The 26,978-nt window shown below is 51.5% G+C and overlaps 1 protein-coding gene across 9 annotated transcripts in view; it reads right to left on the bottom strand.

The window, feature by feature from the left end:
- The window catches only part of PHLDB1 (pleckstrin homology like domain family B member 1), a 116,630-nt gene extending 92,187 nt beyond the window's left edge, over nt 1-24,443 (bottom strand). For 8 of the 9 annotated variants that reach the window (XM_075073504.1, XM_075073505.1, XM_075073508.1 and 5 more), the window contains exons 1-5: nt 24,378-24,443; nt 23,232-23,349; nt 17,621-17,710; nt 15,417-15,540; nt 11,898-12,068 (exon numbers count right to left, since the gene is read on the bottom strand). In XM_075073504.1, the coding sequence (XP_074929605.1) occupies nt 11,898-12,068; nt 15,417-15,540; nt 17,621-17,710; nt 23,232-23,300 (454 nt within the window). In that variant the 5' untranslated portion in view covers nt 23,301-23,349; nt 24,378-24,443. Of the gene's footprint in view, nt 1-453; nt 516-11,897; nt 12,069-15,416; nt 15,541-17,620; nt 17,711-23,231; nt 23,350-24,377 lie in introns of those variants that run through there. The other variant, XM_075073512.1, reaches the window with a different exon arrangement.
- Nucleotides 24,444-26,978: the final 2,535 nt, after the last annotated feature.

The raw sequence follows: 26,978 nt of genomic DNA, 5'->3' as shown, positions 1-26,978 counted from the left end.
AAAATAGCGAGGAGGAGGAGTTATAATTAAAGTCTAGGACCAGCCCGATACAGAGGCGAGCCCTGGCCTCCCCGTTGGCTGGCACGGAGCTCCGGGCTCCTTTCTCGCCGTGCGCCCAGCACAGACTGGGCGCTTCACGCACGCGAAAACCTCACCGACCGCGGCCGCGAATCCCGCAAGTGGCTGCCGTGAGCGCCCAGCCGCAGCCGCGTCCCTCGCCGCGGTAAGCGCCCAGGGCGGAGAGGGACAAGGGCCGGGCCAGACGCCCCCAGCCCGTGCGCTCCGCTTACATTGATCCCATTTCAGTCCCGTCACCAGCGCCCCCTTCTCCCTCGGCGGCCAGCGCGGGGCTCCGGGCAGCTGGAAGCAGCACAGCCGGCAGTCCCCGCGCCTGCCCCATACCTGCCCGAGCTGCGCCGCCAGACCCTGCTAGTACCCGGCAGGGGCACTAACCAGCAGCCCGCTACCGGCCTGGAAGGACGCGCTGCGAGCCCAGCTCCGCGCCGGCGCCCGCCCCGAAGTCGAAGGGTCTATTCAGGGGGCGGCTCCTCCCCGCAGACAGAGCGGCCGCGGCTCCAATGGAGGGGAGCGCACCGCCCCCGGGAGGGGAGGTGACAGCGAGGAGAGCTGGAGGGGGAAGAGGATAACGCGGGGGGTGCCAGAATAGCGAGGGGAGGGAGACAGGCCAAGGTAGAGAAGGGGGCTGCAGGAGGAAGCTTCGCTTAAGGCAGTTTATAGCTTCTCTCTGTTTCTCAGGTGCAGGAGAGAAAGAAGGGTGCAGCAGGCACTGCCCCGCTCCGATAGCAGACGGGGGAAATGCCTGCCTGCTTCTATCTTCCCTTCCATCCACTGTATCCCGCCTGCCACGCCCATGCCCACTGTCTGTCTCCCTTATCCCAGCCTGGATTTGTGCCCGGCGTAGGTCATGTTCTCAGAGCTCCACTGTATGCCCACGCCCCTCATGGACACAACTCTCATCCCCCTCTTTTAGTGTCCCTTCTGGCCTTTCCTTCTCCCTCTGGCTCTGCCACCTTCTTTCCTTTTTTGAAAGAGAGAATAAACGTTGCTGTAACCTCAAAGTGTGCCCACCAGGCAAGTAGTGCAGAGTGCAACAAGCTAAATCACTGCCACTCCTCACAGGTCCCAGCATTGGGCCTCCACTCAGTCAGAACAGCCACAGTGTAGGCTCCTATGGTGGCCCACGCTTTCTAATTTAAAGGGAACACTCTGAAGATAAAAATAATACAGGTCCAGATCCTGCAACCCAGTCCACAGGGCTCTGCACACACCCTTCAGACTGCAGGGTTGGGGGCACCTGCTCTAACAAATGTTCAGTCATTCAGAGCAACACCAGGACAGAACCCAGTGCTTTCCATTCCCAAAGCATGAACCCCTGCTACCCAACAGAAAAAAATACATTAGCCCTACAGGGCCTCTGGCATGCAGTAGAGCAGTTCTGATTTCAGCCAGTAGAGGGCAGTGGTGCCATTTACTACAACATATATAGTCATCCCAAGAGACATTCTGCACCAAAAAATAAAAAATTCTGAAATTTTTATTTGTCAGAATAACACTACCTAATCACACCAGTTTCAATTATTCTGCTAATTTTTTCAAAATACCTGTCAGAAAGTATGTCTGTAACAATACAGACACACACTCAAACATTCCCCCAGGAGTAGAATTAAAGAAACCTCTATGATAACCCAGTTCCTATTTTCTGCCCCTTCCCCACCCCAGAGCCCAGCGGGGTGGGGGGGGGGAGTGACACCCACAACCCCTCCCGCCAAGTTCAGCCAATACTCCCAAACTCTCTCCCACCAAGAGCCTAGTCATGGGCCCCCCTAGCCTGATGACCTGTACCCCCTCTCCCCCCAGAGCCCATTAGCAGAGCCCCCTTGGCCCAGATACCTTCACCTCTCCACACAGAGCCCAGCCATGCCCCCTAGCCCAGATAATTCCCCTCCCTCCCCCCAAGCCCAGGGATCCAGAGAAAGAAACAATATGATGCTCAGTCCCAGGCTTGCATGGAGTTTCCTGCCAGGAACCTTCTAGCTCCCTCCTCCCTCCCTGCAGTGTCTTCTATGTGCAAGCTGGGCTCTGCCAGGTCCAGTGGCCCCTAGTGGTGGCCAGCAGCACTGCAGCCCATTTCTGTGGGGAAAGGGAAATTCTGCATGCACATAAATTTCTGCAAAATTCTGCATTGCGCAGTGGTGCATAATTCCCCCAGGAGTAATATAGTTAATGTCTCTTGCTTGAAGCTAGTAAAGCAGTGAACTTTGACAAGTTTACTTCCTAGTGCTTCTGCAGCTAGTTGTTTTACATCCTACACTTTATGCCCAGCTTGGGCAATAAAATTAGCATGGTCAGTTCAGTCTTGGCTTGCAGTGGATTCCAGTGGCCTACTGCTGTTGGGAAAAGGGTTCACAGCACCACCTGGAGCTGATGGAAACCCATTAGGATTCCACGTGAAAAAACATTTAAAACTTTGCACAAAAGCAGCATTTCTGTTTGCATATAAAAACTCACAATGAGGGCATGGGGCTGAGTACTATAAGTTCCTGGAAAGTGAGAGGGCTCAGGACCTCACAGGATCACCAAGACCATTTCAAAGGAACAGCAGTGCTTAGAATTCTGTGGCTGAGTCCCATTTCCAACCATTGCATCTCTCCCTCATCCCAGGCAATATGGAGGTGTCTGTGTCTCACTGTCATGACCATTCAGCAGGAGCTTTTCATTAGTTTGATTTTTTCCTGATTCATTCTTTATTGGCAGTTTACTTCCTGAACAGCCTCACCCAGACCTAAACTCTCCTGAGTCACCTTGCTATAAGGTGACACCTGAAACAGGCCCCTACCCTGCAAAGTACTAGCACCCAGGCAGGGACCATAGGAGATCAGCACAGGTTATGAGCCTATGGTTCTGAATCCATATGACAGCTTTGAAAAACAATTTTGCAAACAGGCGGAAGAGCCATTGTCGAATGCTGCTAGAGAGGTTTAATCTCAAATGCAGCTCTGTGGAGCAGAGGGTAGCCCAAGAATGGACAATCAGGCTCGAGGAGGGTTGTACAACCACATTACCATGTACACACTGCTCTACCAAAGTAAATAGTAGAAAAGACACTCCTCCCACACACGCAATACAATTCTAGTAAATAAGTCACAAAATGAGATAGTTTGTGTGTATATAGCTGCTCTAGTCTGAGAACCTTTCCGCTTTACAGAGGGGAGGGAAATATTAACAGTCCTATTTTACAAATGCAGACACTGATGCACAGAGCACCAAATTCATCCCTCATGTAACTCCGTAGTTTTAAAAGGAGTTTTACTAGGGACAAAACTGGCTCAAAGTTAAACTCACCTCACTCTGTGTGCTCCGGTGACAGTGTTGGGAATAAAACCCAGGAACCCTCACTCTGTCCAACCTCACTGCTCTAATTGCTAGTTTAGGTAGGTTAGCATAAAAAGCATCCAGAAACACAAGATCTTACTTTGCCTTGGAGCAAAGCTCACACATTGCAAAGCGCATTCAAGCAAGGTTATGGATGAGATTTAACTTGATGCACTGATGCAGTATCAATCACTGGGAGTAATACCATTTTTAGAAGCAGTTAAACCTTGTGCCAGTGTAGACAGGGAAAATATTGTGCTCAGGATCCACAGCATCAAGAATACATATAGTGTGGCAATTTTTCCCCTCTTTCCCCACAGAGCTGGAAAGCACTACTGATCAGCAATGTTTTACTGGCAGGAGGAGAGTATGTGTGTGTGATCCTGCTAAGAAGAATTCCAATGTTCCCAAACACTTCCCAGTGTTAGAGGCAATCTATGTTACAATAGAAGTCTGGTGGTGACAGTGGTGAAGATTTCCGAGTGACTCAGTAATGGAGAAAAATATCTACATAATTTTCCATCAAAATCGCTGTTAACACCCCAGGGAAGGCTTCCAGACTGTAAAAGAAAAATTAAAATTTTTTTTTTTAAAAGAGTATGATCAGAAAAAGTGATTCAACTGGAAAACTAAAGCAGCTGTGGAAAATATGACACCATATTTGCACAAAGATATTAACTGTGGTAGTGTGAAAAATGTTACTCAAGGACAGGGTAGGAAAATAAGCCCCTTTGTCTTTATGAAACCTGGAAGTGTTCTGAAGTGTTTTTTTCTTGTTGTAGAGCCTAGAAGGTGTAAAATTTTCCAAAGTCTGTGCTCTATTACAGCAGAAAAACTCCAGTGAAGTCAATGGAGTGACTCCAGATTGACAAAGAGAGTACATGCACACACTCGTGTGTGAGTACATGCACACTGTATGGCGCTGCCAGGGATAAACATAATGAAACACTTTAACCATGTTTCTAAGATAAGCATAGAGCATACGCTGGTTAGTTTTCAGTCCCTGTGTCTTGGCCTAATTAGTCTGCTTTCTGATAGGCCTAAGTGATCGGCCTCAAATGCTCCAGCTTTGCAGTTGCTTATAGTGTGTAATTTTCTATTCTAATGTGAGTTTTCACACGTCTGGTTCAAAGTTTCCAGAGTAATGTGGAAAATATACATAATTATCAAAGGAAATGGCTGAATTCTGAACAGCTTAGCTTCCATGCTGATGACCCTGCTAGCATTACTGTTGCTACATCCAGAAAATTCATTGCTGCTAATGTAATTTCCATCACAAGAGCACAGGTATAGCAGGGAGCAGCACAAACTTGGGCAATCTAACAAGGAGGAGAATGAAAAGAATATCTTAATTACTGCACAAAATAAGACAGCATAGAATGAGCCAGGACAGTAGATCCTTGGCCAGCAACAGTGGTACACAGCACAGGGGATGCTTGTTAGAGCAGCACAGATAAAACAGTTTCTGCTGCCCTTGGAGACAAACTTGCTCCAAAAGAGACCCATTTCCCGGACATGGTGCAGGAGAACCTCACACAGAAACACCATGGGCTCACGATAGGCCTGGGCCGTTCCTGTTCAGCAGCCAGATTCTGATCTCTGTCACACCAAGATCAAGAGCAGGTAATGATTCTGACTTCAGGGGAGTGTCTCCAGATTTACACAAATATGAGGCAGTTGAATCAAGTCTTTGAGGGGTGAAGACATAGAAGGTTGCTGGGTCCAAATCTGCAATGTCCCAGAATAACAGATTTCAGAATTTACTCCACTGTCTCAATTACATTGAGTACTTACAAAGGGTTTTCCAGCCAATGGCTGTCAAAGCCATTTATCACCCCCATTTTACAGATAGGCAAACACTGAGGTTAAATGACTCGCCCAAGGTTTCACAGCAAATCCGTGACAGAGTGAGGAACAGACTCACAGTCTGATATCTTGTGCTCTAAGTCACAGTGCCTCCCAGGGCTGGATAATTCAGGCAGAGAGGGGGAAAGAAGTAAAAACAGAAAAGAAGGGCACAATGAAGTCCCCAGTCTTCCTCAGTTCCCCTGCTCCCCTGGAAAAGGAGTTAAATACCTACCTTTTCTAATAGGGAACCCTCTTGTGACAGGGGCTGGAGGGAGGATCTGGCACCCAAGGAAGCTTGTTATTGCCAGTCTCATCAAATAGAGCAGACTGCAAGTGGCAGCAAGGTATGCTGGGATGGTGCCCACCTCCAGCACCCTGGGCTCTCCCACCCCGAGGACCCAGCCTGCCCTCATTTTTCTACTGGCTGCATCCATCCAGATAAGAAGCAATGTCATAAGCAAAATGATGGGTGATTTTACCTCTCACTAGGACAGATAGCTTCCAGGGCAACACACTCATGACAATGTTCTGAACAAGCCCAAATCCATCATCTGGCTCACCTGGCTCCATTCAAGAGCTTCTCCCTTCAGAAATCTCCCCAAGTGCGAAGGCTCTGGAAAGGGAAGGTATCAGAGGACAATAGCCTACCTGCCAGCCTTGCACAGGAGCATCTGTGAGAGGCTGCCAGGCACCACCAGGAGTGGGGCAGAAGGAGTTACAGGAAACGACAGTGGGACTGGGGGGAAAGGTCAGGTCTGGAGAAATTCTCCTCTGCCACTCTTGAAGGTCTGTACCAGATTGTCTGTCTACTGCACTATCATTAACTGAATTGCTCCCTTCCCCTGGATACCATACAGCAAAATGATGACACCTTAATAACAGCCCGTGGTGCCGCTGCACAGAGCATGTTGTGGGCTTCACTTACTTACAGCAGCCAGCACATACTGGGATCACGTCACCGCTCAGCTGTGAGATACAACCCAAAGAAATGCAACCAATGGGCATAGGTGGCAGTCAAACATGCGTGTGTCCACACGGGTCTGTCTGCATCTGTCTAGACTGCCTGTGGGCCAGTGCACAGTGGTATGCATGTATATTGTTCTATCTGCCCTTGGGCAGAGAGTGTGACGATGTGCTGGGTCTTGGGATCTCACTCTCTCATGCATGGACTTCCCAGACACGCACAGAGAAGGAGCAGTGGGGTGTGAGAACAAGTCTGTTTATAGTGATTGTAGCTAGGAGGAATCCTCAATTTAGAGGGTATATGTTAGACTCAGGGACAAATCTGATTTAGCCTGTCCCTGGGGTTTCATTAGCAAGGCAAAGAACTTTCACTGACCGCGCTTCCTGGGAGCAGTCAGGCTGTGTTCAGATGCTCTGCAGAAGTCAGATTCCTGCAAATAGAGACTTCAAGAACCAGCCTCGTGAGGAGTGGGTCTGCACAGTGCTGCCAGTCACTACTAGGACATGCAAGGGGGGAAACCCTGAGATAGGTTACACCAGTGGTTCTCAAAGTTCTGTCCTGGTGACTCCTTTCACACAGCAAGCCTCTGAGTGCCAACCCCCTTATAAATTAAAAACACATTTTTTATATTTAACACTATTATAAATGCTGGAGGTGAAGCATGGTTGGGGGTGGAGGCTGACAGCTAGCGACCCCCCACGGGGTCACAACCCCCAGTTTGAGAACCCTTGGGTTAGACCAAGACACAGTGCAGGATTCCGTCACCCAGCTCTGCTAATGTCCCTCAATCCCAACTCACAGCCCCCTGCTATTCTTCTTCTGGGCTCTCTCCCTTATCACCTCTGACAGTGTCTCTCAATCCCAATCTACAGCCCCACTGCTATCCCAGATCTGCGATTCCCCCACCCCCAGCTCTGCCAATGCCCTTCTGTCTCAACTCACATGTGCACCCGTTATCTCAGCCATGGGCTCCCCACCTCACACAGCTCTGCTGGTGCCCCTCAATCCTAATCTATTATGCTCCCTACCATTCCTATCCTGAGATAGAATCATAGAACCATAAGACTGGAAGGGACCTTGAGAGACACTCATGGCAGGATTAAGTATTATCCAGACCTCTCCTGACAGGTGTTTGTCTAACCTGCTCTTAAAAATTGCCAGTGATGGAGATTGCACAACCTCCCTAGGCAATTTATTCCAGTGCTTAACCACTCCGACAGTTAGGAAGTTTTTCCTAATGTCCAACCTAAACTTCCTTTGCTGCACTTTAAGCCCATTACTTCTTGTCCTATCCTAAGAGGTTAAGAAGAATAATTCTTCTCCCTCCTCCTTGTAATAACCTTTCATGTACTTAAACTGTTATGTTCCCTCTCAGTCTTCTCTTTTCCAGACTAAACAAACCCAATTTTTTTCAATATTCCCTCATAGGTGACTCATATTTAGCTTATGGTCCACTATGACCCCCAGATACCTTTCTGCTGTGCTCCTTCCTAGGCAGTCATTTCCCATTTTTGTATTGTTCCTTCCTAAGTGGAGCACTTTGCATTTGTCTTTGTTGAATTTCATCCTATTTACTTCAGACCATTTTTCCAGTTCATCCAGATCATTTTGAATTTTAATCCTATCATGGTTGATTGCAATGAACTGCACTTGTCCTGTGGCAGAAATGTCAATTAGGAACCAAACAGGTCACCAAATGCAAGTATCCTAAGAAACATTTAAGCAAAAAAGAAGCACAAATATTCTTTGTGCCCCCCCCCGCATTTCCCCTCCTCCCTGCAGCTCTATGTAGCTGCTTTATCACAAACAGCAACATTGTAACTGCTACAGCTGTAACTAGGCTGACTCCTCTGGTAACACCAGGGCCAGTGCTGTAAAAGACGTCATTCAGCCATGAAGTATTAAGGCCGAAAGTGTCATTTACAGCTAAATTGGAGGTTTATTTATGAGGCATAGCAAGCGCTAAATCCCCAGCAGGGCAGCCTGTACAGAAAGGCAGAGTCCCCTGCACATATTTTAGGGCCTGTTATCGCCCATAGGAAATCTAAGCGTGTGAGGATTACCATTTCATCCCCGTTTGAGCTCAGCAATACCCAACCCTCAGCATTTTTAAAGCCTACTGCAGATGGCTCAGCCTCCCCTCCCCTATGAGGCTGGGAGCTGGTATCTCCATTTCACAGACACAAATCAGGGCAGAGAGGTCAAGCCAAGAGCACCAATAGCAGAGCCAAGAACAAAAGAACCAGGAGTCCTTACTCCCACTCCCCTGCTCCTTCCACTGAACGAAGAGGTCATCTGATCTGTGGGCTTGCAGACCCAGTGCCTTGGGGAATCTCTGATAACTAACACTAGCATTTCTGCCAGGGCCTCAAAGAACTTTACAAAGCAGGGCCAGTGTCACTGTACCCCTTTCTAAGTGGGGGAACTGAGGCACAGAGAGGGCCCAAGACAGTGAGTCAGCAACAGAAGCAGGCGTAGAACCCAGGATTCCTGGTTCCCCATTCCCTGTGATAACTGCTAGAAAAAGTCACATACAATCTGCTTTGCACCCAGTATTGTGCTACAAATCAAGCTCAATGGGTACAAGACACCACATCAACTAGATGGGAGCATGTGGTTTTTCCATCTGGGACAACAGGCCCAATCAGTGGCACTACAGACTTTGCTCCTTCCCTGCTGGGTACAGGCATCAGACAGTTTAACAAAGGAGCTTACATCACAGACAGTCTTGCTGGCTGGGTGAGGATTATGTCCCCAGTTGTACTGAGAGGGAGATGAGGGGCCTGACAGGAGGCTGGCCAGCTGTGCCATGCGTTATAGAGCCAGCTCATCCTGGAGCACACGGGGAGTAGGTACACTACAGCTAAGCAAACACTGCCAGAAGAGAGGTGTGTCGCCCCATCCACTACCTCACCAAACACCTTACTGGAGACACGGGTCTGAGGTGGTTATCAGCTCAGACTATCCCTCACACGAGGCCAGCTCCACCTCACAGCCCAATGGCCGTCAGAATTATCAGACAGGATCAGAACTGTGGTCTTTCTAGTCCAGTATCCTGTCTCCAGCAGTGTCTTGAGCTGAGCACATGCAGCTCAGCACAATTGGCCAGGCATCTGATAGGGTGTTTCAGCCTCCTCTGAAGCATTGCACGAGGATCCAGGACACCCAGCCATACGGACTGATCCAGTGTGGCAGGCAGAGGAATCAAGGCTAGCTCAGATTTGTTCTGGCAAATGCTGTGCTCCTCTGTTAAGAACCGTTGGGAGAAAGAAGATCTGGCTCTCAGCTATCCCATAACACTTATGGTGCCTGTGACTCCAGAGGCCACACTGCATCATTTCCCCTAGGCTGGGATTTTCTCCAGGTGGAGCAAGGCTCATGCCCCTCTGCTCGTGTTCAGTGCCCCCTCACGGAGCAGATGCCACCAGCTGGCCATAACAGTTACAAGCCTGCAGCTCATTTCTATGGCAACTCAAGCTCTAAAATGATGCCATTGCAGCACGTTACCGTGGCAATCAAAGTTCTAGAATGACCCCAACAAGAAGGCCTGTTAACATTGACAATCCCACATGTGCCTCCCCCCTCCCCGCCCCAAGTTCTGTAAAGGGCCAAGCAGAAACATACGGACCCTGCCTCAAAGAGCTTCAAGTCCAAACCACGCAAATTTCAGTCACGGACAAAGGGAAGGGGCAGGGAAATGAGGGAGCCCAGTTATGGCAAATGAAACCAACGGGAAGTACATCAGAGAGGGAGTAACTCAGGCACGCTGATATTTTTAAGGATACACGGGGAAGGGGACAGCCTGGGAAATGGCCCAGGAAAGCTGAACCCAGAAGCTGAAATAATTACATGAAAAGGAGGCATCTGGATTAAAAAGCCTTGTTTGTTTGTCAGACGGTCGGTTCTTTTAAAACAATCAGCTCTAAATTCCCCTCTTTCTGCCTCAAACAAGCCCAACCATTATTAGAGGCTCTAATAAATTCCTGGCAGCTGATCCCGCCTCTGCTTTCTGCAGCTGTCAGAAGATGGCTCAGGATGCACCTTTGATATTTGACAGTGTAAACTGTGCATCAGGGAGGGGGAGCTGGATTCTGTGTTTTGTGCCAGAGACCTTAATACCAGATAACTCGGCAAAGCGCATGGCAGCTCCCCTAAAGCAGCATACTTCTCCATGGGCTAGCAAGCAACTGGGGCACACGTGAGCAGAGAGCCTTTTCCAGCACAATCCGTGATCTGGTGCAAAGAATTTCAGCAGGCATCTCTTTTTAAGAATCATGCATGACAGCATTGTGTGGCAATGGGCCAACAGGGCTAGTCCATGCCATGCTTCCAGCTCCCAAGGATTCTAGCCCAAACCTGCTTCTAGTAGACAAACTGAGGATGCAGGATGGGTCACGCCTGTCCCCATCCACCCCTCATCTTAGTCCCAAGTTTGGCTTCCTCCCAAGACAGTCTAGCACTCTCTCCTCCTTACAGCCCTTGTTTAGGGACCAGAAAGACTGACCTCTCAAATGATGATAGCCCCCTGCTTGAGCCTATAGCAGGGTCTTCTTCAGCACCCTGACTACATAAACTAAAGGAGTAATCCCATTAGCTGTTGGCAGTAATAGGCAGTTCCCCTCTAGTGCAACTGCCAATAGAAGGGGACACAGCACAAGCTTGACCAGTGAGTCAGACTGAGGTTCTATAAAGGATTATTACTGCTAAAGAAATTCCCATCAGCAGAGCTGCCTGTGCTGTCCTTGCCCTCCATGGAGCCCTAGACGGCTGAGAGGATGGGGAGACAGGCTGGGAGTCTTGCATTTCCACAATGGCCAACCTTCCTTGCTCTGGAGCTGCACACACCCATGCTAGCAAGGCAAGAAGGACCAGAAACTTCTTCAGAAATACAAGCCTGGAAAATTCCAATTAACCACTGGCAAGAAGGGCCTGTAGCATCATCCCCTGGCACATGGGCCCTTCCCAAGGGGAAGAGACAGTGAGACGTTAAGGAGAACTGACCCTCATCAAGGTGACAGGGAGTATGTCTACACAGCAAAGAAAAACCTGCAATTGGTTCATGCCAGCCAACTCAGGCTTGCAGGGCTCAGGCTGTGGGGCTTTTTCATTGCTGTGTAGACTTCCGGGCTCGGACCCTCTCACCTCACAGAGTCCTAAAGCCCAGGCTCCAGCCTGATCCCAGAAGTCTACACAGCAAGGAAACAGCCCCAAAGTCCAAGCCCCGTGAGCCCAAGTCAGCTGGCATGGGCCAGCTGTGGATTTTTATTTGCTGTGTAGCCATAACCAGGGAGGCAAACACAGATCCCTCCAGCTGCGTCAGAGCACTCAACGGCTAAAATATAAAGGAGACTCCAAACTTACAGCAAGTGTTGGGGGCTCCTTCAGGAAGGGGGATGGGGAGGAGGAATCTCTGTGCAGCCAGGATTCAAATGAAGCTGCACAATCAGAACCACATACCACCTGCACACTAACCAAGCCTGGTGGGACACCCTCACTAACCCAGCACCCCAACAGGATAGTTACTGGAACTGGGCTTCACCTAATTAGCAGTCACCACTGGTGCTGACCCAAACATCACCAATCTTTGGGGACTGAGGGGCCCAGGCCTGGAGCTAGTTGAATGGTCAGGAGTGTCCTCTCATGCATTGCTCCCACCACAACCAGCCTTGATGCCCAAGGGTAGGCACCTTACCTTGGGTCAGGCGAGTGGGCTGCTTAACCTGCAGGCCATCAACGGCACAGGCATTCCCGCAGGGGTGCAGGGTCAGGGTCCCACAAACGTTCTCAATGTAGCAGTGCTCAGAGGCCAACCCAGCCCCCTGCAGAACAATGTCCTTAGAGGCTGAGCCAATCATGGTCCTCCCTGCAAAGAGAAACATCTGCTTAATGCTCCTTGGGTCATAACAAGGAGATCATGTGCATGGGATGGGAGGCCAAAGCAGGTGAAGCACCCCCATTTACAGAGGCTGAGAGGGGACCACTCACCCTGTATTACTGGTGCCAAAACTCCACCTGGTGTGCACCCCACCCTGCGTGGGCACCATGTGATAGGAAGGTGAGGGCTGGGCAGGAAGCAGCCTCTGTAGTTTTTGCCCAGAGGAGCTCCTGAACTGGGAGGTGGGGGGGACGACATAACTGTGGAATAATGGGAGTGCAGCCAGGGCTGAGGGCAGCTCCTGTCCTGATGCTGCAGAGCAAGTGCAGGCCTGGGCGTTAAGCCACCAAGTTTTAGACAGTGGCGGGTCCCCGAGAGAGGGACTAAAACAGCCTCTCCCAGTTCCTGTACCCATCGCTCCCTGCACACACACACAAAGCACCAACAGCCACTGATTCCCCCACACACCACCTCAGGAAGCGGGGGTACAAGCCCCTCATACAGGTGCATGACATGGGATCCAGAAGTCCTGTGCTCATTCCTCTAGGCCAGGCTGACTCTTAAAGCTCCAAAGGCATGGCAGTCTGCACCAACAGGGTGTGTGGCAGTGCTGATTTGTCCCTCCTGCCCCAGCACTCTGCAGCGCTTGGAGGAACAAGGCTGCTTCGTACTTCAGAGGAGAGGAGAGTCCTTCCACAAGGTAAGATCTGGACAGTGTTGCAGGTCCCAGCACAGTGCTGCTCTCTCCTTGGCTGCAGAGATTAGCACTGGGCTCCTGTTCGTGGCCCAGACTGCAAACGCCAGGCCAGAGAGATGGGGCCTTGCAGGTCCTCAGGTCAGAGCCCATGCTCCTTGGGGCTTTTATCAGGGCTGCTATTGATCATGGTGTTCCCTGGGCAGCCCTGGCTCCCTGACAGAAACTCACCCTGCAGGTCTCAGCATATTAGCTGCTGGGAAGACATGGGGCCACTTGGGCACAGACAACAGACAGCTAAATGTAGGTAGTCAGACACCCCCAAAGAGCCACCCACACATCCCAGTCTTGTCCCTTCTAGGAACATGAACTCAAGCAGAGATGCAGCAGAAGAGGCAGGAGGAGGCTAGTGATGATGAATCCTGTTTCACACTAACCACTGTGCCCGCAGGTTTCTCCTCCTGCTCCTATCTCCTTCACTCTCTCTGATCAGACAGGCAAGTTCCCGTGGCCCCTCTACCTCTTCTTCCCCCCATCCCACCACAATCTCAGTCTCCAGCTGTCTCCTTGGGCAGGCAACTCTCACTCTCCTTTGATCCAATTATCGCTAGCAGCTTCCTCTGTTGATTCAGTGCTGAACAGACCCCAAGCTCTTGGCCAGGGCCCTCCCCGCCCCACCTCAGCTCCCACTCATTTCACACTCTCAGGCCCTTGCTGACTATGTGTCCAAAAGTAAGGCTCACTAAGTACAAGTCCATGGCCCAACAAGCAGCTCCGCTCTGCTCTCCTTCCCTCCCCGGTGGAGGAAGCACACTCCCTGTCTGAAGTGCAGGGGGCTCGGTAGGATATGTGCCTTGGGCTGGTGTGTGGGCATGTCACACATGCATAGGTAAATCCTTCCCAGTGAGATCTCGGACATCTCCACAGGGAGCAGACCTGGAAGCTCCCTGCCTCTCAGGCCAAGGAGGCAGACAGGTTGCTAACAGCAATGTCTCCAGGAAGAGCGTGGCTCTTGCTTCTCTCCGGTTTTTAATCTAATCTTTAATCTGAGACTGCACTGTGGCCTCAATAACAATTATTGGACACAGATGCATGCCTAAGGCTCGCTTCCCCACACCAACTGCTAGAGAAGGGCTGACATTTGGAGGGGTTGAGCCATGAAGGAGCTGGAGTCTCTGATCCTAAACTGAGAGGCAGGGGGCAAGTGGCTCAGGGATGGGGAAGCACAACTGGATTCTGATTATCATGTGCTTCTCCCTATAGCAGGGCCATTCACAGGGGCTGCCAGGAGTGGTGGGATGTTATCGGGGACTGAAACTTTTCAGGAGCTTCCAGTGCCTCTGGGAACCACAAAATTGAGCTAGCCACTCACTGTCAGGAGGGAAGGAACAGCTGCCCTATGTGCCTCTCACTTCCTCCATTCTTGGAAGCCAAGGCTGGATCTGAATCCCATTGCCAGCCCAGCTCTCGCTGGGATGCTGGTTCCATCTGGCTCTGGGCTGCTGAGCTCACCAGGAACATCAATGCAGATGTCAACCTAAGTCCCTGCAAAATGAGAGGGTGTGGCAGCAGCAGCTCCCATTGCTGGGACTAAAGATGGGTGGGACTTAGTGTGCCCACCCCGCAGGGGCTCTGCGTATCCCAGCCAGATCCAGACTGTGCCTCCCCATCCCCATTTTCAGTGAGATTAACCCAGGTTCCGGATCCCACATTCAGCATCTAGATGTGGCTATTTTAGTGGGGCTCTCTCAGCACCCTGCAGAAAGTTACAGACACACAAAAGTGGATCACAGCAAAGCCCACACACCTGGAGAAGGGTGGGGGGAAGGACATGGCTGGCAGCAGCAGTCAGGCCAACACTGACAGTAGTTAGCAAGAGCAGAGGAATCACACACGTAACACATCACCTTCAGTCTGTGCATTGAGTGTGGCAGAAGGCAAGTGCAGTGCAGCAGCATCTTGCGTGCCAGGCCATCAATAGCCCTGTCTTTTGCCTCTCATCTGGGCTCCAAAAGCATCATATAATCTTCCACTAACTATACCCTACAATCCAGGCAGATCCACATCAGATACTGGGACAGGGCAGGAATATTAGCTCCATTTAGCAACGGGGATGGAGGAGGGCAGGCTAAGATACTCAGAAGTGGTCACTAATTTGGGAGGCCCAACTGAAGACCCCTAGGGGATGACTTCCAGGGGCGCTTAGCACCCACAACTCTAGCGGACATGACTGGAAGCTTGCGTGTGCTCAGCACCCCTGAAAGTCAGGCCCTAGGGTTTCCAGTTGGACCCCCCCAAATTAATGACTTCTTAGAATCAGGCCCAAGGTTCCTAAAATGGGGCATTCAAAATTAACAGCCAGTTTGAAAACTGGGGTGTAGGGGACTTGCCCAAGGCCTCTCAGTGAGTCTATAACACAGCTGGGAATGGAATCCCTAGGCCTCCTGTTCTATCCATTACAAACACACCCTCTCCACACAGTCTGGCTTTCCCATGGTGTGATGGTTGGTCTCCATCCAGTTTAAGTTACACAGTGAGTCTCAGCCACAGAAGAGCAGGAAAAGTGACACCCCTTCCCCCAGGTGAGCTCCTAACCCCTATCAGCCTCGGCCCATTGTCACAGACAGGCAAGAGGAACTTACCCTCTCCTAGGGGCAGGAGGGTGATGGCGGTGCTGAGCCGGCCACTGCCCAGGCTCACCAGATGTGGCTTGTCGGTCTGGACCTTCAGCCCCTTGCCCATGTCTATTAGGTCCAGAGGACTGTTCTGTAGGGAAGGATAAAGCAGAACCCCTGGTTAGAATATGCTCATCCCTGAACTCAGGGGAGAGGTCGCTGGGCCGAGCCCTTCCTAGATGGGCGCCAGAGAGGTTTTCCGCCTGGCAGGAAATGCAATGAGTTTGGTGAGTCTCAGTCAATTCCTGGTGAACCTGCATCCACAGCACAGAAGCCACCCCATTCGGTCGGTCCCTTACGGGCAGCGCCACCAAAAAGGTCAAGGGCTGAACAGGCCAGTGGGACTGTCCTCTCTTCTCATTCCTCCAGCGCAGGCCATGTTGTGGATGCTGACCTTGCCCCTGACCATTCTGGAGGTAAGCAGAAGGCTCCAGAGCTGTCAGTCTGGCACCAAGACACAAAAATCGTGAGGTAGATATGGTACCAGCTGCTGCAGAAGAGATGGTTCTTGCACTGGCGGCACCACACATGTGAGAAAAGGAAGAGAGGGAGCAGGGATGGAAGGAGCCATGGCGACAAGGCTGGAACATGTCTGGGTCACAGGCGGGAGTGTGCAAACAAGACCCCTGAAAAGAGGAGCAAGGCCAGCTTTAGCCCCTGAAACAAGCCAGTAAATGGATGGATGGACAAGGAGACTGATGGGGTCTGTGCTGAGGGTTGGCTCCTACCCAGCAGCCTGTCCACAATCAGTGATTCAGATAGGTTCTCTCTCCGTTCCCACTTTGCACAGCAAAGATGGATCATAAATATTTATGGGCTCCGTATCTTTCTGCTCTCTATGACAGGGCAGGGCGGAAGTGGAAGTCTCACAGAATGGCTGGCTACAGCCAGCAGGGCAAGGCTCTCCTCACTGCCCTGGGCCCCTGACCCTACTTCAGGTAAACCAGAATCCAACCGGGCTTCACTTAGACCCCATCAGCTACATGCACACACATGTATATGCATGCATACGGACATGCATCCCCACATGGATGCAAGCACACACAAACACAAACCCACAAGCACAGCCTGCTGGGCCCCTGGCTCCACATTCTGAGGGTGTCTCCCTCAGCCCTTTTCCCAGAGCACAGAGAGTGCCCTGTGTGGGCTCCAGACAGCGGGTTAGCAAGCTGAGGAACGGACTCCTCAGATGTGGAGTCTGAGGGTTCTGGGCCTTCCCCGTGTCTCCAGATCTCATGACAGGCCGGCTGTGATCTTTGCTCTGTGCTGCAGCTTGGGAAAGAGGAGACTAGAAGGATGAAAAGTGACAATAGCCCAGCCCCAGGGCAAGGGGGATTCCATGGGCTCAGGTTCTTTTTAACAGGATCCAAGGTACTAACCATTTAGCCCAACTGGATTTACAGCCAATCCCATAATAGGATTGGGAGGAAAGGCTCAATGGCACTCAGCAGAAGGCAGCGCCTGTCACCCTAGTCCTGGGGTTATTCAGAATACCAATAACCCTTCAGAGTTGAGCTCTGGGAGGGAGTGGAGGGTGGGAGATGTGGCACAGAGCATGCCATTCTCCAGCTTTGGGGTGGGGGATCATGCCTCACTGACCATAAATCATCAGCAGCCTCTTACCGTGATGGGGTCACAATTCCTCTCTGGCAAACTGTTCCCATGTCCCCTCTCCACAAGATCCTCCAGGAGCCTTTAGGGTCAACTGGGCCAAAGTGCTACTACATGGATGCTGAACTGCCCAGTCTAGAACCAGTGCCCCCAACCCCCATCTGGAATTGGGGTCTGGCCCATAACAGAAGCAGGGCTGTGTATGAAGCCTGACCCAGGCCTGGGAGAGGGAATGAACTTTTCCTATACTCTCATGGTATTGCCAGGTCCATCTCCCAGTACTTGGGGCTGCTCTCTCTTTGGTTTTCTGGATGCCCTGATTTCCTGCTGGCCCCATCACTATGGGGACCTAAGCAGCCTGTATCGCCAGTGCTCTCAGCATCATCCCTGAATTCCTCTCTAGGACCAATAACCTTTGCTCATTTGTGACCCCAGTGCCAGTCTCTGGTGATGGAAGGACACGGCATTAGCCCCCAAAGCTATCTCAGTCTGCCCTCGCGAGCACAAGGCAGCAGTGCTGATGCACTGGCTGGAGGAGGTGACCCCCGGCACACACTCACCTGGATGATTGCTTGGACTTTGCGGGTTGGGCTGGTAACATTCCTGTTTGAAGCTTCCATGGCAACTTCATCAATGTGCCTGGCACTCTCCTGGGAAGGAACCAGAAACACAGAGGGGGTGTTAGGACTTGAGAGAGCCCTCCAGTAACAGGAATACAATGACAAAACCAATCCAGCGCTGTGCATGGTGCTATGCTGCAGAGACACATCTCTCCCTCCCCAGCAGAGGATGCAGAAGGTTGGACCAATGAGACACATGAGGTCACAGGCTGACAGTAAAGTTCAAAACAGCTCAGCAAGCACAGGTGAGTGATCGAGAGGCCCCATTATCTAGGCCTAACCAATGAAAGGAGAGAGTGGTTTAGGGATTATAGCAGGGGATGGACAATCAGGATGTCCGAGTTCTATTCCAAGCTTGACCTTTGGCAAGTCATCTCACTGCTCCAGGCCTCAGTTTCCCCATCTGTACAGTGGGGATCACACCCACCTATCTACACAGGCTGTCAGAGCTCATGACTGTTCGTAACCAGCTTGAAGTACTTGCTGCTCCCTCACCCACCTACCCATAGACACAAGCAGCTTCCAGGCTTTTAATCAGCTTCTGCACTGGCATTATTTTCTTCTAGAAATGGGTGGGGTGTATGAATCCCAGTACTAAAGAGAGACAGCATTAGGAGAAAGCAACAAACAGTCCTGTGGGACCTTATAAACTAAAGAATGTATTGGAGCATAAGCGTTCATGGGTGAATACCCACCTCGTCAGACGCACGGCACACGAAAGCTTCCGCTCCAATACATTTGTTAGTCTATAAGGTGCCAGAGGACTCTCTGTTGCTTTTTACAGGTGCAGACTAACACGGCTACCCCTCTGATACTTGAGCATTCAGAGAGCTGACAACTGCAGCTCTGACAGCTGGACACCAGGGGGCATAATTTCTGGCCTCATAACCTTTTACCAGCTGGGCTTTGCATGACAGAGTCCCTGAGCCTCATTTCCTCTCTGCCTGCTCCTGCTCAAATCAATGGGGAAATGACCACAGGGGCATCTGGCTTGGACCCCAACTGAACTGAGTAATTCTGCAAACATACCTTGCCACAGGGTCTCCGCTGATGCGAAATGACAGCGAGTGGCACAAACACCCAAAAAGCACAGTAACTTAGAGCCCCTATGTATAGAATGCAACAGAACGTGTGCAGAGTATGGGATACATGGCCATGTTTCACCATTCACCCAAGGATCTCCCAGATCTTTACAAACATGATCTACGTTAGCATCATAAACCCTGCACAAGGCTGGTCAGGGGAGGTCTACGGGAACAGGTCAGCCACTTTTCCAGCGCAGCAGCTTTTTAACAGCACTCAGACTGGCAGGAAAGGAAAAATAATCTCTCTCCCAGTGAAACTTCAGGGAACTATAGGGGGCAGCAGGCAACTTCCCAGGGTTAGAATGGGGCCAAAGACACCTGAGCTAAGAGCCCAACTCATACCATGTGCCCTAGGATGGCATGAGTAGCCAGGGGCTCAGTTCCAAGGATTACATTTAATGGCAAGAAGATACTTTTCTGCTAAATTCCTGGTTCCAGATGCTCAGAAATTGTCTCAAGATTCCATTTCTCTGTCCATCCATCCAGAGATATTCTCTCTCACACACTAACATACACTTGTACACAGAGGGCATAACTACAGAACACAGAACAAAAGAGGGAGTCTTAACTGAACAACAGCTTTGCAGAGGCTCCTTTTTAAAAATCTCCATCACTAAACAATCACTGAGGGAAAAACCCAACATCTGGGATGCAGGGAAGGAAGGACTAACAAAGACAGACGTACACATACTACATATGACAACGCATCCATGCTTGCCCAGCAGCCCGTCCCACTAGTCAGCAGGAATGTTGTGCACCAGCCAGTCTCTCTCCCAGGTGCTGCTTAGGGAACTAGCAACCCCTCACATTCATATGTGCGCACACAGCTCCTCAGAACCTCTGCATATCTGCACATGCCCCACATTTACATGCATGTTCAAACACACATGCACACACACAGACTGACTAACTGAAACTCAATTTCATCTCCTCCTACATTACCATCCTGGTCAGGGTTTCTGTCCCTGCAGGAATAAATAAAGCAGCTTGGAGAGGAAACTGACCCCACAAGCCAGTGATTTCCCGCACTCTGGTGCTCAGACCATTTGGGCCAGCTTAGCCCAAGTTTACCCCCTACTCCATGAATCCCACACTTCCATCTTGGGGTCACCCTACAGCAGGATGGCAGCAATAACCCCCTCCTTGCTGGCCTGGTCTGTAAACACTTCCAGAGCAGATCTGAGGATGGACAGTTTGTGGGGCAGAGACCTCACGCCATGTGGCCTGTGGATCATTGGGTTCTGTTGGCTCCCCCACTACAGGCCACATGGCTTGTGACATTACAACACAATTATAAGGACTGCTCCCAGCCTTGTATTGTATGAGTGTAGGTCAGGGGGCAGATCGTATCACGTGGGTTCCTAGCAGCTGTCCCAAAACCACTATTTTGAGACAGTGTGAAGCACTAACATTCTCCCTGTCATCAAGGAGGGTGGGGTGAAGCCTACGCTTTTAGCAAGAATTACTGTGCTTCAGAATAAGGTTAAGAGGCTCCGGAGAAGGCTGGGATCTGCTGGACCCTTCAGCCCCTGCTTCCCAGCAAGAGCCGCACTGCTCCCCTATCATATAGGCACTAGCTCTTTAGCCAATCTGGTGTAAATAACCCAAGTGATGGAGCCACCACTCCTTCCCCAAGGAGCTGCAGACAAATCACTCGGGTGGAAGAGTATTGTGCTAGGATATTCAGAGCTGGAAAGATGCACTGGACTACTGAATCCCCCAGCAATGCAGGGCTCAAACAGGACTACAGAGGGAGTGTCTGGGAGGAATTAGAGTTGCCGGTCGCGTTTGTCTGGGGAAGAGGCAGCCCGGCCCCTCCTTCCCCGACCAGGCCTCTGCTCTTTGTAAAATGTTATTTTGCTGGTATTAAGGCAGAACTAGGTCACATATGGCTCATTAAAAGCAGGCCAAACTGTGTGACACCAGTGCATCATCTACAGGCTAAGCCTGCATTGCAGGTGATAGCATGGACTTAGCCTTCTCCTATCATTGCTAATGGAGAACAATGTTCACGAATGCAGCCACTGACACTCCCAAGTGTCCCAACATGCTTTCAGGAAAACACACTGAACTCTCCTTTCAGTTACCCCCAGGAAGCTGTCCTGGCCCTGCTTCACCTGCTCCCCGGTTAGCATTGGCCCCAGCAGGATTAGAGAAAACAGGATGGGCTGGGGTAACTTGATCAAAACAACTCCAAAAGTCCCACCAGGATGCGGTGGCTCCCTGTTTTCTACCAGCTCACCTTTGCCAGCTGGGCATTTCTTGTGCCTTTCCTGCCAAGGGCTAGGGCCACTCCGAGTGCATGGAAAGATTGTTTAGTCTCTGCTCTCACACATCCAGTAGCCCACCCATTACAGACACAGCCAGAACAGGGTTGCGCTGCTCCTGGGTCATACTGGGACTCAGATCTCACAGATGCTTGTGTCTAATGCATAGGGCCCTGGGGATTGAAGTCTGTCTCACCACACCAGACATGCATATTCAGTCCCCAGGTCTTTTCTTTTTGTTGGCCAGACCCTGAAGAGAGGGGAAATTCCCATAGCACTTTTCACCTAGAAGGATCCCACAGTGCTCTACAGAAACATCACTTCCCCAGGACTGACATACAGCCATCTCTGGGGTGAAACATGGCAGCTGCCACACCCAGCACAGTGACAGGTTAGGGCAGACTGGGAATAACCACCTGTATCCAACTGAAACAGCTGGAGCAGGATTGGTAGAGAATAATTACCCCAGATGGGCTTTGGCCATGACACTAGAGTCAATGCCCTGGCTTGTGGAAAGTGTCCTGGGAACTTTATTGCTCCCAAGTGAACAGGACTTCAGTCCACATCCCATCCAGAAGACAGGCCATTTGTAGGAGATGGGTTAGTAGTGTGTGGGGGCCTAGACAAGCCCTAGTGTAGCCTGGGATCACTGCAGCTCATGGGATTCATGGAGATCCAGTGCTGCCTTCATGTATCAGAACACCTAGGCCAGTGGAAAATACCAGTGCTAGCCCAGCATGCAGTACTCCTCTGGTTCCAGCTGAAGGCAGCTGTGATTCGCTCTTCTGTACAGCATATGTACAACCCATGGCTAGGCTCTGGGACAAATGCCAGCGCATCCCCCTCAGATGGGCAAAGTCTGGGCTTCTCCTACTCTCCCTAGAGACAGAGCTACCTACCGGCTGCCCTGACAATCCTAGCCCACCAATCCTCAAGCTTCAACCAGTGCAGCAAGAAGAGATCTTTTCCCTACTTTATCAAAGAAAGCATGGTCTGTAGTTAGCACAAACCATACCCAGAGCGAGAGCACACAGCCTGGCCAGGAAGAGTGGGAGCTAGTGCGTAGCTATTACACGCTGCGGAAAAAATGAAAGGCTGGAAAAAGACTGTTTTGACTCCAGGGCTGGGAAAGAACAAAATAACCATCAGCTCACAGTAAAGGCCCTGGCTCCCTCGGGAATAGGCAGCTGAAAGAGGACAGCATCAGGAAGTAAGACCAGACAGAATTCAAACTGTAATGCCTAGATTGGCATTCAGGCCCAATATTCATAGCAGTACCCACCGACACCCAGGGAAGCCAGGCTTCCCCCAAGCTGGGCCCTGGGTATGGAGCGGAGGAGCTGAGTTGGAAATATTATTTGTAAAAGGAGCATGCTGGACGTGAGGCTGAGTGATGGCTCTGGGGTTAGAGCCAGGAGAATGTATGTGGATCTGGCTGTTAGAGCGGCTGAGCTCCTGCCACTGCAAGCTGTCAACGCTCAGCACATCTGACCCTCATCTCACTGTCTGGACAGCGATGCAGGGCCGTCTCCCTTCACTCCCTGATTCTTATGCACAAGCCTACAGCTACTGAGGGGTAGGACTAGCCCCTGCTGCATAGAGGGCCGGTGTGTGTTTTTGTGAACAAGTTGGAGAGGGGGCACTAGCTCATTACCACCAGGGCATCTCTCCATTTGCTGCCACTTTCCCACAGCTGCAAAAGGAGTTTCCAACCTGCTAGATGAGATTTCCTGTGTGGGCTGTGCAGCCAGGACCTTTCCTGCAGGCCGTGGCACTCGGGGCAGAGAAAGGGGGTAGAGGAAAGATGTGGTACTGGGATCAGGGGTGGCAGAGGAGGAGACACAGTAATGGGGTTGGGCAGGCGGAAATACAGCTTCCACACAGCATATTAATGGAGTGGTTTGGAGCTCTCTAGGACCTGCTCCCCTGCCTGCTCAGACATCACTTGCTAGCATGCAGCTGAGCCTGTGCCAGCCACTTGTTGGGCCTGAACCACCCCGATCTTTACAGGAGCCCCCGTTCAGCCTGGACTCCAGCTGTCCCAAGTCAGGGTCTGAGCCCGGATGTTGGCAGGACAAGGAGCCCATTGGACCCATGAGCACTGGGAAGGGCTAGACTTAAAGTTTATGTGATCCCCCTGCTCCAATACACACACGCCACACCCCGAGCCACAGTGTGGTTTTAAGGTCCGCACCTTACCTGCGCTTGGATCCTCACCCTGGCACTGGGCCAAGCACTGACCACCAGCTTCAGTGGCAGAGTGTTCATGTCCCTGTGCTCTGTTCACACCATGGCCTTGAGGTGCAGCCTAGCTGAGCTGTGGGAGAAGTCGTAGAGAACAGTCTGTACTGCGAGCTCTCTGGGGAGGTGACGGGCGCATCAAGGCAGGAGACCCCAGAGGGGAGAGCCAGGCCAGCAGGGCCCACAGTCCTAACCTCTCCCCAACCCCTGCACCTTCCCCACAAAAACAGCTGCAGCCAGCTGCTAGCTCTTGGCTGCTGCTGGGCCAGAGGAAAAGCAGGCAGGGGGCTGGACTCTTGAAAAGGAAGAGAAGAAGGCCAGGATGGAATCATGCTTGGAGATTAACCCCTTCCCACCACAGCAGGCCACAGGATTCCAGCCAAACCCACAGAGTCAGTGTGGGGTGAGGGGCAAGCATCACACTGGGCCATACTCTGGCACCTTCCATCGATCTGGGCATGGCAGCACCAAACCCACCCAGCTCCCCTTCACAAATGGGGGAACTCCAGCACTGAGAGGAAAAGTCACCCCAGCAGTCTATAACAGAGCAGGGGATAGAAGCCAGGAGTTCTGTCTCCCAGACTTGCTGCCCCAGCTCTAACCATTGGATGTCTCTCCTATCCCAGAGTCAGGACTAGTACCCAGGAGTCCTGACTCTCAGACTCTCCATATACACCCTTCAGCTTTAATCACTAGACTCCTCTCCCCTCCTCAAGCCAGGAATAGAATCCAGGAGTTCTGATGCCTCTCCCACCCCACTCTAACTACAAGACAAGCCCAGGTTTCCTGCTCTTACGCTAGCCTAGCAGGCCACCTCCCCCGACCTATTACCATTGAGACGCTATAATCTTTACAGGGGATTTAACTGCTTTCCACAGGAGGGAGACACTGATCCCCTAGACCTCTCCACAAAGATTTTGTACCATCTCCCCCATCCCAGTGCCCCGGTTGAAATCCTTGTGGGAGCCACTGGCCACTCCATGGACCTGGCTATCTCCAAGGCTCTCCAAAGGGAACTCCCCAGTGCAAGGAGATAAGGAATTGGGGAGCCCCCCTCAGGGCATATTTCATGCTTCCTCCATGCCCCCCATCCCAGCCTCTCACCTCACCTCCTGGGAAGCCCCAGCACGAAGGGTGATTGCTGCCCTTCACAAGCAGATTCTGTTCTAGGAATGCTAGCAAGAGAGTGAGGGCCAGCTCAGCCGGGTGCCCCACCTCTGGCAGCAACAAGGCAGCCTTTCTTCTCTCACAGCAGCCTGCGAAACACTTCACTTGTTCATGCCACAAAAAGAGGCGCAGGCTGCAAATGCCAAAGGGTCAGGCTCAGCTACCAGAAAAGCAGCCCCAGAGCCTTCACAAACAGCACAGACCATGCTCACCCCTCACACTCCCCCATGAGGTCACTACCCCCTGCCTGCTCCTTCCTTGGCATCCACGGGGCTCAGGTCTCCCAAAGAAATCCCTACATAAAATTATTTTAAACGTTAAGAAAAAGACCTCAGTTCTTTCCAGGAAGGGAAGAGGTGAGCATGGGAGAGGAAGCGAGGGGAAGGACTTTATCTCAGCCTAAGGAGGATGGGAGCACAGAGGCCACCCACAAAAATGAACTTCCATCTTGCTCAGCTGGTGCCACTCAGTCCTGACTAACAGCACCCTTGCTATTCCAGCCCTGGGCTTCCCCCCCTGCACACCCCACAGCTCTGCCAAAGTCCCTCAATTTCAACTCATAGCCCCCATACTGTTCCAGCACTGGGATCCTAAACCCAGCTCTGCCAAAGCCCCTCATTCAGACATGAAAATAACAAATATTTGACAACTCAGGCTGGAGCTTGCACTCAGATGTCAGCTGCTACTGTTGGATTCTTGGTAAACTGAGCAGTCTTTGTGGCCTGGTCACAGTACGGGGACGGGTCAGTGAGCTGAAGCATCAGGTGGGAGCAGTGGCGGCCAACTGGCCTTGTGGCTGAATCCCTCCTGCCCCTTTCTCTTGGGCTGGGGCTATCAGTGGAAACACTTGGAAACGCAGTGGTAGGGCTGGGAGCCTAGTTTGGCTTCAGGAGGGTTGGGGAAGGAGGATTTTTTCTCCTGGGTGTCTCATCAAGTTTGTTTCTCTTTGAGATCCAGCTGGTCCATTCGACTCAGATGCTGCCTGCCAAAGTGCTCACCTTCCTTCTTTCTTGCACATCACTGCATGAGCCTCCAAGTGAGGTCCCTTTGAGACACCATAGTGACTGCAGCTTTGTATAACTGCAACCTACCCCCAACCAAACAGAGGGAGATGCATATCACATCTCCAGCAAGCCACACGTGGCCAAATCATTTCCCCCTTCTATGCAGGGGCAGCTCCAGGCACCAGCATGTCAAGCGCGTGCCTGGGGTGGCAAGCCACGGGGGGCGCTCTGCTGGTTGCCACGACGGCGGCAGGCAGGTTGCCTTCAGTAGCATGCCTGCGGAGGGTCCGCTGGTCCCGCGGCTTTGGCGGACCTCCCGCAGGCATGCCGCCGAATCCATGGGACTGGGGACCTCCCGCAGGCAAGTCTCAGAATACTTGGGGCAGCAAAATACCTACACCCGCCCCTGCCTCTGTGCTTGAGTTTTCTCATGGGGATAATAACCCTGCCCTGCCTTCAAGGGCACTATGAGCCTGGGTTAATTTATGCTTATAAAGCACCTTGTAGATGGGACCTGCTGCTATCTTACTTAAAACCAACAAAACACAAGGGGAAAGAGCACCCATCTGTGCCCCACTTAGTTGTATCTGCAGCTACAGAGGACAGGTCAGACTCAGCCTGCAAATACACCTAGAGTATGGAGGCCTGGGTGTGCCCAAGAACAGTATTTGGCCATGTATACATCTACACACACCATATGGAAGCTGGACAATGTCTATCATCCTCTCTAATGGCTGAATGCAGCTGTGGCAGAGGGAACACATGAGAGGAGGGGTCTTAGGTAACCCACAAGGAATTGCAGCACCCTATGTTATATGCCCTGAAATATAGCATCCCTGGCCTCTTTCTTCCCCGCAGCCCTCACCCCCTGTTCCCTTCGATGAGTCACTTGGAAGCAGTCAGAGCTGAGTTAACGGGTACACCACACAGCATCCAGGCCCTACATTCAACTTGGCTGTACATTCACTCCACATCTGCTAATGTGTTGAAGGCACCAAAGTTGCCACCCCGTCCCAGTGAGCAATGGGCTGTTCTGCTTCCAGCCTGGGAATGTCGGAGGCGGGAGCATTATCTTGGAGACAAACGTGGGTGGGAAGGGGACTTGCGCCAGGCAGCCCACAGTAACTAAATTGCAGCAAGGGCCCTGATTGGCAAGGGCTAATACGGGCTGATGTCACAGTGTCTGAAACATCCCATCAGGGCCAGTTGCTGTGAATAGGCTAAGCTCAGCCTGCACCCATCTCTGCAACAAGCTGAAACAGTCCAGTACTCATGAAAGCTTGGAGTTGACCCAGGCTCCCCACTCCACATTTCAGTCTGTTGAGAGGAGGGTGTGGTGAGGACAGTTCGGCCCCAAAGCCTGGATTTGAATCCACTGTTTGAGTCTGATCTTATCTCAAAAGCCTTGCTCCCCATGGCTGGGGCTACAGATACAGTATTTGTTCTGATTCCTTCTTAGTACAGAGCTGGCCATGTCATCACAGGTGCAAGCCCCGGTAGAGAGGCCAGCCTGCCTCAGGCTCCTTCCCCTCTC

This window comes from Chelonoidis abingdonii, chromosome 18 (genome assembly GCF_003597395.2).
Source record: "Chelonoidis abingdonii isolate Lonesome George chromosome 18, CheloAbing_2.0, whole genome shotgun sequence".
NCBI classification, from domain to species: Eukaryota; Metazoa; Chordata; order Testudines; family Testudinidae; genus Chelonoidis; species Chelonoidis abingdonii.
Note: the sequence above shows the minus strand (reverse complement) of the source record. Positions and strands in the feature narration are given on the sequence as shown.